The 12340-nt window shown below is 37.5% G+C and overlaps 1 protein-coding gene across 3 annotated transcripts; it reads left to right on the top strand.

The window, feature by feature from the left end:
- The first annotated feature begins 6588 nt into the window (after nt 1-6588).
- Nucleotides 6589-11469, top strand: tank (TRAF family member-associated NFKB activator). 3 transcript variants are annotated; one of them, XM_040028214.1, is made up of 8 exons: nt 6589-6786; nt 7725-7878; nt 8138-8246; nt 8454-8524; nt 9190-9248; nt 9340-9458; nt 9980-10362; nt 11041-11469. In XM_040028214.1, exons 2-8 carry the CDS (start codon nt 7780-7782, stop codon nt 11206-11208), a joined length of 1008 nt encoding a protein of 335 aa, XP_039884148.1. In that variant the 5' UTR covers nt 6589-6786; nt 7725-7779; the 3' UTR covers nt 11209-11469. The 3 variants fall into 3 exon arrangements, with proteins under 3 accessions (XP_039884148.1, XP_039884149.1, XP_039884147.1); XM_040028215.1 differs by having other exon boundaries at nt 6589-6963; nt 7737-7878; XM_040028213.1 differs by having other exon boundaries at nt 6590-6786; nt 7737-7878.
- The last annotated feature ends 871 nt before the right edge of the window (nt 11470-12340 follow it).

Genomic DNA, 12340 nt, shown 5'->3' with positions numbered 1-12340 from the left:
AGTTGTCATAGAACATATCTGTTTATGTATGAAAGAGACAGATTAAGGACACAGTTGTTTAACATTTATTGCACGTACAATGCATGGCAATGCAATTGATGAATCAAGAATCCAGAATTGAAAAAAAAAAAAGTCACTGCAACTATTTCTCAGGGAAATATTCAGTGTTAAATCTAAAGTACTAATAGGTCATGATAACTTAAAAATGATAGCATAAAAATGATAGCGTTTGCAAATAAATTATAGTTTAGTTGAATTTTTTTCTGGTGTGACCTTTTCCTTAGAAGCCACAATGAAGTGATGTAAAAGCATCATAAAGATAGAATTATAAATACATGCCTCCTAAAGAAAGGGTAAAGGGTTTGTGTGTTCACGTCTGCCACATTTCCATATATATGCGAAGCTTTTCTTAATGCTTAAAAATTTCTAAGAGGAAGTAACTGCAAGCGAGGTTAAATCGTGGAGTTTGACCTTCATTTTGTTAATGTCAAATGTCCTGCAGTAGTAAGCGTGCAAAAGGAAGTTCTTTCATGCCTGATACTCATATAACCATTGGGCTGCTCCATTGTGTGCATTCTGCTGCCAGGCAACTCTCAAAACTATATTGTAAACATTGTGTGGTGCTGTTCAGTCTTTGCATAATACTATTGTCTGCGGTTCCACCTCATGCATTCACCTTGACATTAAAGTTTGATAATTAAAATTTAGGCTGGTGGAGTATAAGAGACATTTACAATAATTATGTAACAATAAAAAATGAGAAGCAACAAATGAAATTTTGGGAAATTCAAAGACTTGGATACAGATGGCAGGTGCAGTTCTATCAAGATCACAGTAAGAGATTATTTTGCACATCAATTGCATGTCACCATAGCCTTTTCACTCTTTACACACTCATTGTTCTTTGTTTTATTAAACACTCTGGTGATCTCAGATACCAGTCCTACCAGCCATCCATGTGTTTGAGGATGTACAAATACACCTAAAAGCATGATTTTCACAGCTTTCATAATATGATAACTAGCAGAGTGAATACATGCTGTGTTTCCTCTTGCTCGTAGATATCCATCTGGAATCTAAGTCTCTGATAAAATTTTCATGAGCCTGAGTAATGAGGAGCACTAGAGGGCTCTTTATGTGAGCCGAGATGCCCACAGGTCAACAAGGGACTTTCCTAGCCATTCTAACCTCATATACCCTTTCATTTATTTAGTTTTGCTCCATGCACACTGACTCTTTGTACTATTTTATGCTACAAGCTGTATGCTTCCCACCAGGATTCTTAATATTCACTCGGTTTCTTTAATGTTTTCACTTCTGAAAATGAATCATACCGATTTGTGCCTTTGAAGATGATATGAAAGGACATGCTATATTTATATCACAGCTGTAACATCAAAACCCAGCTTTTTGAATTCATGCAGATAGTTTTCAGGGATGTTCCACATGCCTCATCAGAGCCAAAAAAAATCCTTTGAAAAAATACAGTACATGCAACCAAATACTGTGACCAGAAATCCCAGAAATTTGAGAATGTTTTCCCATGAAGAAAGTTATTCAAATATTCCCACTGCATCAATATCATTCACAGCTCCCTCTCACAAACCAAAGTGACTCTTCCTTTCCACGTGACTATTGATTGTGGGTTTCCAGATTGCTTTATCTCAACCTGACAAATTAGAAATCAATGCACATGTCTGAGCACAGCCAACAATAAGTTATTGGCTCGTCTTGACTGTTCAGGATCACTTATTTTAGGATAAAGTTAAATAAAAAGGTAAAAGTAATAGATAAAAGTAAAATATGATAATTGTTTGGGTTTACCACAGTGGTGTCAAAATCTATCATCCAAAGTAAAACAAAACTCCAGATCTAACAGATTGAGTGATATTTAAAGTTGGTAAAGTCTCTAAAATGAAAATATTCAGGGATGGCGGGACTTGCCCATAATGCAAACTGCATTTTGTTCAATGAGAGCTTTGCGGTCTTGCTCTGAAGTATACAGGAACAAGGAGAGAACTTCCTCTCACTATCAATCAGGAAATTCTATCAGCATACAGGAAAGTATTGTTGCAGCATTTCTGCATGGTGCCAATGCCTTCTATACTATACTGTGCAAAAGGTCTCGAGCCACCTGTCATTTCCTTATTTGCTCAAGAGTTTTGCTCTGTTCTATGGACCACAGTGTGTGCAGAAATAAGTACTGTACTGTGATTTTACATAAATTAGATCACATTCCTAGGTTAGTCCAGGACGTTTAGGACATCTCATATTTTCAGCTTGCATTGTCATGTTAAATAGCAAGGATCCACCTGGAGTTAGAAGAGTACTGCCTGCAGAGTTTCATCATTGTTATTATTATTGTTATTTTAATGTTGTGGTTTTCTTGAAAGACAGGTTTTTTTTTATTCTCTTCACCTCTTCTCAGACTTCTGAAATCTGATCTGTGTGTTTCTCCCCACCCCCCTTTTCCCAACCTCCTGCATGCCAGAGTACTTGGCTCTGCCCTCAGTCTGGTCTCAAGTTTCTGCAGACCTACAGCAGATTGTTTATTTTGCTGGACATGGAGGAAACACGGATGGACCCTTCACTGGCTCAAGATTTACTGTTAAGCCAGGCTCCCGTGTGATCTGTATTTAGAACAAGACTCCCTTTAACAGCAAGCTCTTTATCCTTTGCAAAAATGGCACATTACTAAGGACAATGGGATTGTCTGCTTGGGTAATGTAATGCTAGGGGATTACATCATTTGATACAACATAGCACTGGGTAGACAACAGTCTACTAATCCTGCTCGCTGAGGTCATTTATAATTCATTGAAGCACACATACCATCATCCTATTTTGGACAAAGGGCAGAAAAATCTATATACCCTAGTGATGGTGGAGAAGGACAAAACATTTCCCCGGAGATCATTTCTGCTAAAATTTATGAGGTTACTCTTCACCACTGACACCACAGTGTAAGTGCTGAGGTCAGGGTATTAGGTAAAAATAGCCTTAGGAAGAACATGCATTGTATGTCTGTATTAAATAGCTGCATGCAATTAAAATGGATTACAGATATGAAGGTAGCAACACTAGCGTTTTCCTCTTTTACTTCTTTTAAAACTTTTCCATCAGTAGCTGTGGGGTTAGTGAAGTACGTGCAAATACTGTGGTCTCACCATCCAGGAAATGCATATCTTGTTGACGGAAATTCTTCCTGTGAAATTTGAAATAAATTATGGTGCACACGCCTTTCATCCTAGCCATCAGTAATGCACAGTGAAGCTCCTTTAGAGGCAATTATGATTTATGGGACACACAAGGGAGAGGGAAGAATGTGCATTCAGTACTTTGGAGGAACAGAGAAGCAAAGAGAGCAAATTGCAATGTGAAAGAGAACTGACTGCTCACGAACCGGCGTCTACAGTTTTCTCACTTTAAGCGTGGTTTACTTTCACCCCCAGACAGGTCATGAAGAGTACAAATGCTTCTTACTTAATTTCATTTTGTGATGTTTTTGGTATCATGTCCTGAGCAGCCAATCAAGTAATACAATTTCCTCAACGGGAATTATGAACAAAGAGTGAATTGAGGCCTGAACAGAAAGAGAAAATGGTACTTGAGGTGAATGATTGTGTGGTCAATGAAATGAGTCATATGCTTTTTTTCAGTATTTCGTTGTAGCTACACTGCTTATCAGTATACCACAGTCTCAGTGAAAATTTTCTTTACCAGAACCACAAGACTAGGGTTATGTCAGATTACTATGAGTTCAATGCAACCATGAAAAAAAATACGTGAAAACCAAAAAGACATGATGTTTTCTTAGAGGAAGTTGGTGCTATGAATTGAGGTTGTTTGTGGCCGTCTGGGTCTGTAAGGCAACTCAGCAGGAGCAAAGGTGGAGGTTGGAATGTCAGTGAGGGTCAGAGAAGGTCACGGGGAAATGACCTTTTGGATGAGTCAGGAGTCCATTCACTGGAACCCCAGCTGTGATGGACAGGTCACGTGGAGGTCTCCACCAGTTCATACGCAGACATGCTCATACAGTCACCCTGCTTTGTCATTTGTAGACATTACAGACCAAGATGGAGAAAACTTTGACGGCTCATTTAGGACAAGATATGCCTCCCTTTGTCAAATAACATATAACTTTTGAGTAAAACAGTTAGACCTATGGCAAAACTTGAGAGAGCTAAGATAAAATATCTGAAGAGATACTTCAGTAGATTCAAAAAAGGTCAACCTGAGAACTGACTCCAGCCCAAACCACACTGTTCAACTAACAACAGACTGCTTAGCTTTATTGGCTAAAATTATATCAGAACCCCCCCCACCCCAAAACAAACAAACAAATAAATAAATGAATAAATAAATAAAATAAAATGAAATAAGTAAATAATTAAAAAAAATGACCGGCTATGTTTTCTATCACTTTGGCCAATGAAATACACCCAAAATACAAGTAAGGCAAGATGAAGAGAGTCATCCTTCACTTTATGAAAACTAAAAGGAAATAAAAATTGTACAATTTTTAAGACCTCATGTGTGCTATTATCATGATATTTTATGTGTAAATATCATGGTTATCTTCAGTAGTGACAACAAACCTGTTTACTATTTTAAAAAGAGATTATTACTACTACTATTATTATTATTAGTATCACTATTGGAAAAGGAAACAAAATCTGCCTGTTCTGAACCAGTTTTCAAGGTAACGTTATAGGTGTTCCTTCCAAACGATAACAATACAAAAACTCAAAGCACACAAATGGACCAGGCCAGATAGACAACACAATTAGCCTTATCTATATATTAACTCATTAAAAATCAAAAAACAAACAGAAAAAAACAAGCAAACAAACAAAAAAACTATCCGACTTCACTGGCACATGTATTTATCTTATTTATTCTCTCTCTTTCCCTGCTTCACCTTTCGTTTGACAGAGGAAGGCTGCGTTCCCGTGTCTGTGTGCGTCTTTGGGGAGAGTACCTGCGCATCACAGGCATATATAGTTTGTAGGCGACGAGTGCGTGACTTCTGAGAGCCCTGCTAACTAAATTGCTGTGTTTTTTTTTTTTTCATAGTATCGCTGCTTAAATGAATTGTTCACTGTGGGCCACGGCGATAATCAGAACAACGAGAAATGCCTTGGTGCTCCCGGCGGACAGTTTACGGACTTGTATCCATTGGTATAGAAGAAAAACTGTACGTATACAGCTTCACTGGGTTACAAAATATACTGAACTTTCATCTCCCGAGAATTTTCACTTACTTTATATTAATGTCAGAGTAAGAAATTAAGAGCGTCATCTCAGTAATTCACTCTCAGCTGCCATCTACTGGTTGTTCTTGTATTTGTTTGGCTTCACTTTCCTTTGGCCAGCCTGGGGGCGTTTTGTCAAGGCTAGAAGTAATGTAGGTCAGAACTTTTACTCCAAAAATATGCCACTGCAGTCATATGCAGTTTACACAAAACAATAGGAAATGTTATAGGATGTACTTTTTTCAAACAGGAGGGACTTTAAGACAGCAGGAAGTACTATAAATAGTATAGCTACAGTCATATTTTGCTGAGAACCTACTTGAAAATATGTCATATATACATATTGAATTGAATTTGATAGTTTTAGTGACTATTAAAATAGCAATGAGCTTGACTCCTGATTGAATAACTCTTATCCAAGGCTCAACAATGTGTTAATGATTTTGCTATAATTTTGCATCACATTACACAGTAATTTAATTAGAAAATAACCAGCATGCATTAATTTTGGGCCTGGTGAAGGATCAGAAGGTCTTTACATATCTCATAGCACATCCAGTTTATGTATTTTTTCACAAGCACTGCTGCTTGAACATTGTTTAAACCCAGGTAGTACTCCAGGACTATTATAATGTGCATTTTTGTTGCTGTTGTTGTTGTTGTTGTTGTTGTTGTTGCAATGTCTCATTTCCTTCTCAGTTTTATGCAGTGCATTTTGAAACAGCCTGTAGTTTGAAGTGGTACACACATGCATTGCATGAAGGCCAGAATAACCAACTAAGCAGGCCGAGCAGGCAACTGCTCAGGATTCCCAGAGGTCAACCAAACCCTAAACCCACTGCTTCCCAGTTTACTGAATCAATTATGTACTCATTTATTAAAGGACTGGGGTCTCTAAATGTTTTATTTAATCCATATCCTGCTTACAGTGTCATTTGATACTGTAGCCTATAAAGAAAATGGAAGCTTACAATAGAGGCCCATCAGTATTCGTTGCAAGCAGTCCCTTCAGAACTTTGTTCTAGTTATAGACTTAAAAACAAAACAAAACAGGCTCAGTTCATTTGACAGAACCTGTTGAATATTCAGTAATATTCAGTTATATATATATATATATATATATATATATATATATATATATATATATATATATATATATATATATATATATATATATATATATATATATATATATATGAAAAGCAAAATGAGCACAACTTAACTCGAGTTTGGGCACAGTTTTCACATGCACAACAGTCGGTTTGCAGACGCGTAGGCTGGAAGAACCCTCAACCAGCTAACCACCCAGCTCTCCCGTGAGCTCCGCGCTGATTGGCTAAAATCGAGTAAAGGCGGAAGTCTACAGTATGAGGGGATTCCCCGAGGGAAGTTCCCAACTCAACTAGGCTATGTAAAACATACATTGCCATATCCTCTCCAGCGCTTGGTAACTTTGCATCTCAAGATTAGGCGACGACGCTGCGGTAGTGTCAAAACAATAAATTCGACTTCAACAGTTACTCGAATGAAGGTAAGAGGACACTCGCACTGGCAGCGAGGTAAACTCATCTCAGGACTTCTCGCTCAGTCGCTTTATCCGACGCCGGCTGAAGCTACGGCTTGTCAGACACTTACACTTTAAAGAATACGGAACTGTTTAAAGAAGATTTTGAGCGACTCTTTTAAAATGACCCACGGCTGTGTCCCGGTAGGCTTCAACATTAGCGTTACTCTCCTTTTGCTTACTGAGTCTGTGGCTACAGGCTGCTACTTTTCCAGGAGCTGTTGGAGTGTAGTATCGCTCACAGGTACTGCGTTACTATGGCATTTATTAGGAAGGCTGTTCCGTAATTGAGCGGCTCTTTATGAGACTGCTGTCAGGAGTTAAGATAATGATAGGCATCACTTAAGCTTTCTGACAGAAGTGCAGTCGTCCCAGAATTGCTTAATGCTGTCTGATGATCAGTACTAACAAGAAGGAGTGTCTGTTTCACCAGTGTTATACTCATATATTACACATGCACTGAGTAACTTTATTTGTCATTACTTTACAATACTTGATCTTCATCTTCAGCTCTTATAATTCCTTACAGAACTAGAACAAGGCTTTAATGGTTGAAATATGAAGGGAATTTTTAATTCTACCAGACCTGCCAACATTCATTGGTAATAAGCAAATATTTTGAAGATTGTTTACTCAGTTTTGGCATGGTTTTGTCATTTGGATCAGTAGCTCATTTAAAGCAGCCAAAACAATTTGGCAGCACGTTAAGGATTTCTTGACTTTTTCAAAAAATATTTTTAAAGTGCACGAAGACTAGTTGACAGTTGTTTGTAAAAATGTTATAAAAATGGAGGGATGGGGATAAAAAAGGAAATCTTTTTAGTTTTGTAACCGGTCTAATAGTGTTCACGGGGTCTTTTGAGAGTGTTTTTCCTTTTGTTGGCATGTTTTACAACATTTTGTAGTTTCACTCGTAGGGCTCATGTGTGCTGTGTCAGTGATGATTGTGGAGCACAAGGCATGGAAAGGAACATCGGAGACCAGCTCAATAAAGCATTTGAAGCTTATCGTCAGGTCTCCATTGAAAAGGACATTGCTAAAAAGGAGCTGCAGAAAGTGGTAATGATGAAGAGCAACTTTTTAAAAACTTTGTGCAGAATGGACCAAGAATTAACAATATACCACAACACGTCCCAGAGCAAATTACATTGCTAGCTTTCCAAACAAATAATGTTTATTCTAATTATGTTATTAAATGGCATATATAGAATAGCATTATTATTAGTTAGGCTGATTCCAGATATGAAACTACAACACAGTGTTTAGACCACAGTGGATATGCTGGTTCTAGACAAATAACAGTACCTCCATTTTACAGACTGAGTATTATGAGCAATATACTCGAGACCTTCAAAAGCAGATAGAAGATCAACAGCAACTGATTTCAGAACTTGAAGCAAAGTTGTCAGCAACAAGGCAACCATCAGGTTAGTGATGTGTTAGTTTGTTATTGATGTGTTAGTTTCACTGCTTTTTTCCCCCAGCTGGTGTACCGAGTAGGGATTTACTTTACACATTGCTTTCAATTCTGTGGATTGAGATGTAAACAAAGCGATGGACTATCAGACTATATTGAGAATTCATTTGAATTTCCTCTTTTATAAACTGGTCATTTTCATTGTTTTCATTTTCAGGAGAAATGAAATGCGAGCCATGTAGTCATCTTCTTGACGGGGCCAGCACTTATAGGAAATTACAGTACCCGGTATGTTTATAGTTATAACATGCTCTTTCTGCATTTAGGCTTTATGAAAACTACAATATTGTATTTCCAAAACAGCTTTCCCGTTAGGAAATCAGAAATGTGATCGCATACGGCTTCCTCTCGCATATGTAGAAGTTGATGGTACTTCTGCTTTACTATGTTGCATGTGTGTTAAGGTAAAGGGATGTTAAAAGGACACTTTGTGCTAGTACTCAGTGAATACAGTATTAACTGTAAAGCTTAAACTATTGCTTATTCAGATTTGTCACTCTAGTTGTGTGACAGTGTTTATGTGTCAAGTTTACATGTACTTTAAAGAAAGCTAAGTGATATTCTATAAACCCTATCAAAATGATGTTTTAGTAATTTTACATAGTTATGATTATTTGTTTTCCTGTCGTTCAGGCATTCAGGCCTGCTTTGCTACTGTAATAGTATCTACTCTCTGTTGCTATCCTCACTCAGTGTATCCACTTTTACTTCACCAGATGGTGCTAGAGGATAATATCGCTGCACAGTTCAGCAGCTTGAGTTTTACAGTTATTATTATTTTTCACTAGGAAATATAAATGTGTGATGTTTAAATAAAGCTGCAGATTTATGAACAATATTCCCTTGTGTAATTGCTGTAAATGATCACTATAAATTTAATGTGTCTTTTTCAGGAGAATATGGGCTCTGTTGCCGTTGCTCCTAATATGCCAATCAACAGCAGCGTTGACTAGTATGTGTCAATCTTTTTTTAAAGCCATGAACATTATGGTAAAAGAATGGATTTTCTTTTGTTCCTTACTCCTGCTTTATCTGTTTGTCAGTCAGGAAATGCGGGAAGCATTTGAAGCCATTGAAGGGAAATTTCGACAGATCCGGTCTTTAACCAAAAGACAAAAAGATTACTTAAAAAGATTCCATGGAGGAAGTGATGCATCAAATGGTAATATTAATATTTACTGACTATTACCTTCTGTTTTTCAGTGTCTGAATCTGAAAGCAATTGTTTTCTCTAATTGGTCACATAAAAAGCGTGTTTAATTTAAATAGGCTTGTGTAGTTTATAACAGCTTACGAGTTTACTAGCTTTTTGTCTTGTTGTTTAATTGGATAGCGACACCATGACACGGACTGTACATGAATGCCTGATTGCCCTACGAACCTTAGCTGGCCACCTCTGAAAAAAGGTGGATAAACACATTTAATAATTCCACTGACAAAATGCTTAATGCCAGTTCTACATAATGCTACATAAAAAAAAAAAAATGTGGTTATAGTAAACATATACCTCTAAGTACTGAAAGGCCAACTTGGAAATGGGAATGCAAAAACAAACTAGGCATTTTTTAAAATGTGTGTAACTTGTGAAATCGTTGCCAATTTCAAATGTCCTTAAACCACATCTATGTCCGCGAGTTGACTCGGAAACAAATAATAATCTTTATTTTTCTGCCTTCTCAACAGATCAGCGGTTCTCCATGCCCATCCAATGCACAGACCGTACCGCAGATTCAGAGGGACCCTTTTCCTCAGCTCTAAGGACAGTGGATATCTCTCCCATGTCTACCTCTCTGGCATCCCGTGGCGCCAGCCAGGAAGACAAGGACTTGGTAGAATCTCTCACCAAACTGAGCGTCAAATTCCCGCCCTCTGCGGACAGTGAATATGACTTCCTGAACAGTGCTCCGGATAGACAGATTGGTCTACCCATGGCTGTCCCGCGACCTCTCAGTAATGTCTCCTCCACACTGACAGAGAAGGAGTCCGTGCCTTTTGTCTACCCTAACTCCCCCTCCCACACAACATCATCTACACTCTCCCAGGAGAGCGTGCGGGGACCCCAGCAGGTGAGAATCACAGGAGAAGGTCTGAGAAAACTAGTAGCAAATTATCAGTTTCTGATTGGTCTTTACTAATGGAGGAGTGAAACAGTGTGAAGTCCAAAAATATCCCCTTGGCTAAACTTGAAACGTATTACTGTGTAATGTGTGCTGATTCTTTTTTTACTTAAGCATGGATGCTCTAGTTATATTTGGCATCTTTGCTGGAAAGTGTGAGCCAGATGGAAGCACATTACAGTGTCTGAATGTGATTTGAAACAAGTACGATGGTTAAGTGGGATTTTATTGCTGATGTGTCTAAATGCCTAATAGGGTAAAAAAAAGTGAATGACGTGCATTAACGGCTGCAAGTTGGTCCAGTTTTCATTATATGATTCAGTCGCTGGATTACACCAACACAGGCATTAATAATAGGTATGACTATTTGGATAGTTTGAACACAGTATTCATAAATAGTAAGTTAATTAAACACTTGAGAATAGCATTTTGCCTTTACTTTTCTGCCTAGTATTTGTTCTAACTATTGGGTTAACAGGGGACATGTGTTCTTTAAAGCAACAGATACCGCAATTTTGAGGCCAAGTGGTCCAGCCTACTTTAGTAGTAGGCTGCGTAGAGTGACTGTAAGGACAGTTTAGAGCATAAATAATACATTTGTTCCCTTTGATTCATCCTGCTCTGCAGTCTGTCTGGATACCGGATCTGTGTGATGCAGCTGCTGTGGGGACAGAGCTGGAGACACCTCAGAGCAGCACTCCTGAATGTGCTTTCTGCAATGCTGTGGTTCCTCCAGACCAAATGAACAGCCACCTCTACTTGCATTTCTCTCATAAGAATGAAGCAGACAAGTGACAGTAGAAGCAGAGACTGATGGGAAGAAGCCACAACTATTTCAAGACTTTACTGTTTTCATGGTGTAGCCGTGCCTGCCATGAAGTACAAGCGCTGTACTGGACTTCAAATGACACTGCAATAAGACTTGAATTCATTTATTTAATACTGAAGAATTAAATGGTACATTTCTTTGCCCATTATATTTTTCTAAAACCCCACTGAGATTTTACAGTGATGCGTATGGTATATGTGAGCAAATAAACACATTTAGACTCGTAACATTTTTTATTACTTGATTTGTTTTCAACTTGCAAATATATAATACAGTATGAATATATAATATATAGATTGGTATATGCATCCATACATAACAAAGAGTGCGTGTGATATTACTTCATATTATATCTTTAGCACGTTTATACATTTTTATTTTAAAAATAATGAACTTTCAAAGATATATCACATTTCTAAAGCTATAATATTTCATACACACACACACACACACACTTTTTTTTTCTGAAACAAGACACCTCTCTCACTTTATGGTGGGTTTTGGATCTCAAGGAATAATAATATATTATGTATTAGAAATGCCCATCATCTGTATTAAATTAATCAAACATAAATTATATCTGGAATGATTAACGTAGTAATTCTCGTCATTCCTCCCCATTTTTCACTTAAGCCAGAATAATATGAAGCAGCTGTTTATCTCGGTGTAGAAACATTTCCAACTTTCAGATACTTTTATGACCATATGTTCATTAAGATTGTCCACAGAGATACTCTCACTCATTAGATGGCAAATTACCCTGCTATCTGCTACTTATTGTTTTATCACAGGCAATATTTAACTGTTTATATGGGCGCATTTATTTTAATGATTATAGGAACATGATATGAGTCTTCTTTCATTTCAACTGTGCTATTCAAAGTAATAAAGTGACTGAAGATGTGCCAGTTTTAAAATTACGTTACACTGCTACACCGCTACGCTGTCATGTGACTGGAAAACAACGGCAGTTTTTTTCCCCTTTGATACGTTAAAAGAGACCGAACAAGGAAACACAGGTGTTTTATAAATACACGTTCATATTTTACAGTGTGTAGCGATCATTTGACTAAAACTGAATCATTTTTAAACAGCAGC

The sequence above is a fragment of the Simochromis diagramma genome, unplaced genomic scaffold (assembly GCF_900408965.1).
Source record: "Simochromis diagramma unplaced genomic scaffold, fSimDia1.1 OVJJ01000343.1, whole genome shotgun sequence".
NCBI classification, from domain to species: Eukaryota; Metazoa; Chordata; class Actinopteri; order Cichliformes; family Cichlidae; genus Simochromis; species Simochromis diagramma.
The sequence above is the reverse complement of the archived record's forward strand: the minus strand, read 5'-3'. Positions and strand labels throughout refer to the sequence as shown.

Bases quoted from the DNA above. Each gene is read 5' to 3' on its own strand.
- tank (XM_040028214.1), top strand. From the start codon at position 7,780: ATGGAAAGGAACATCGGAGACCAGCTCAATAAAGCATTTGAAGCTTAT. The intron at 7,879-8,137 runs GTAATGATGAAG...TCCATTTTACAG, and splicing joins AAAAGGAGCTGCAGAAAGTG to ACTGAGTATTATGAGCAATA. The intron at 9,249-9,339 runs GTATGTGTCAAT...TCTGTTTGTCAG, and splicing joins ATCAACAGCAGCGTTGACTA to TCAGGAAATGCGGGAAGCAT.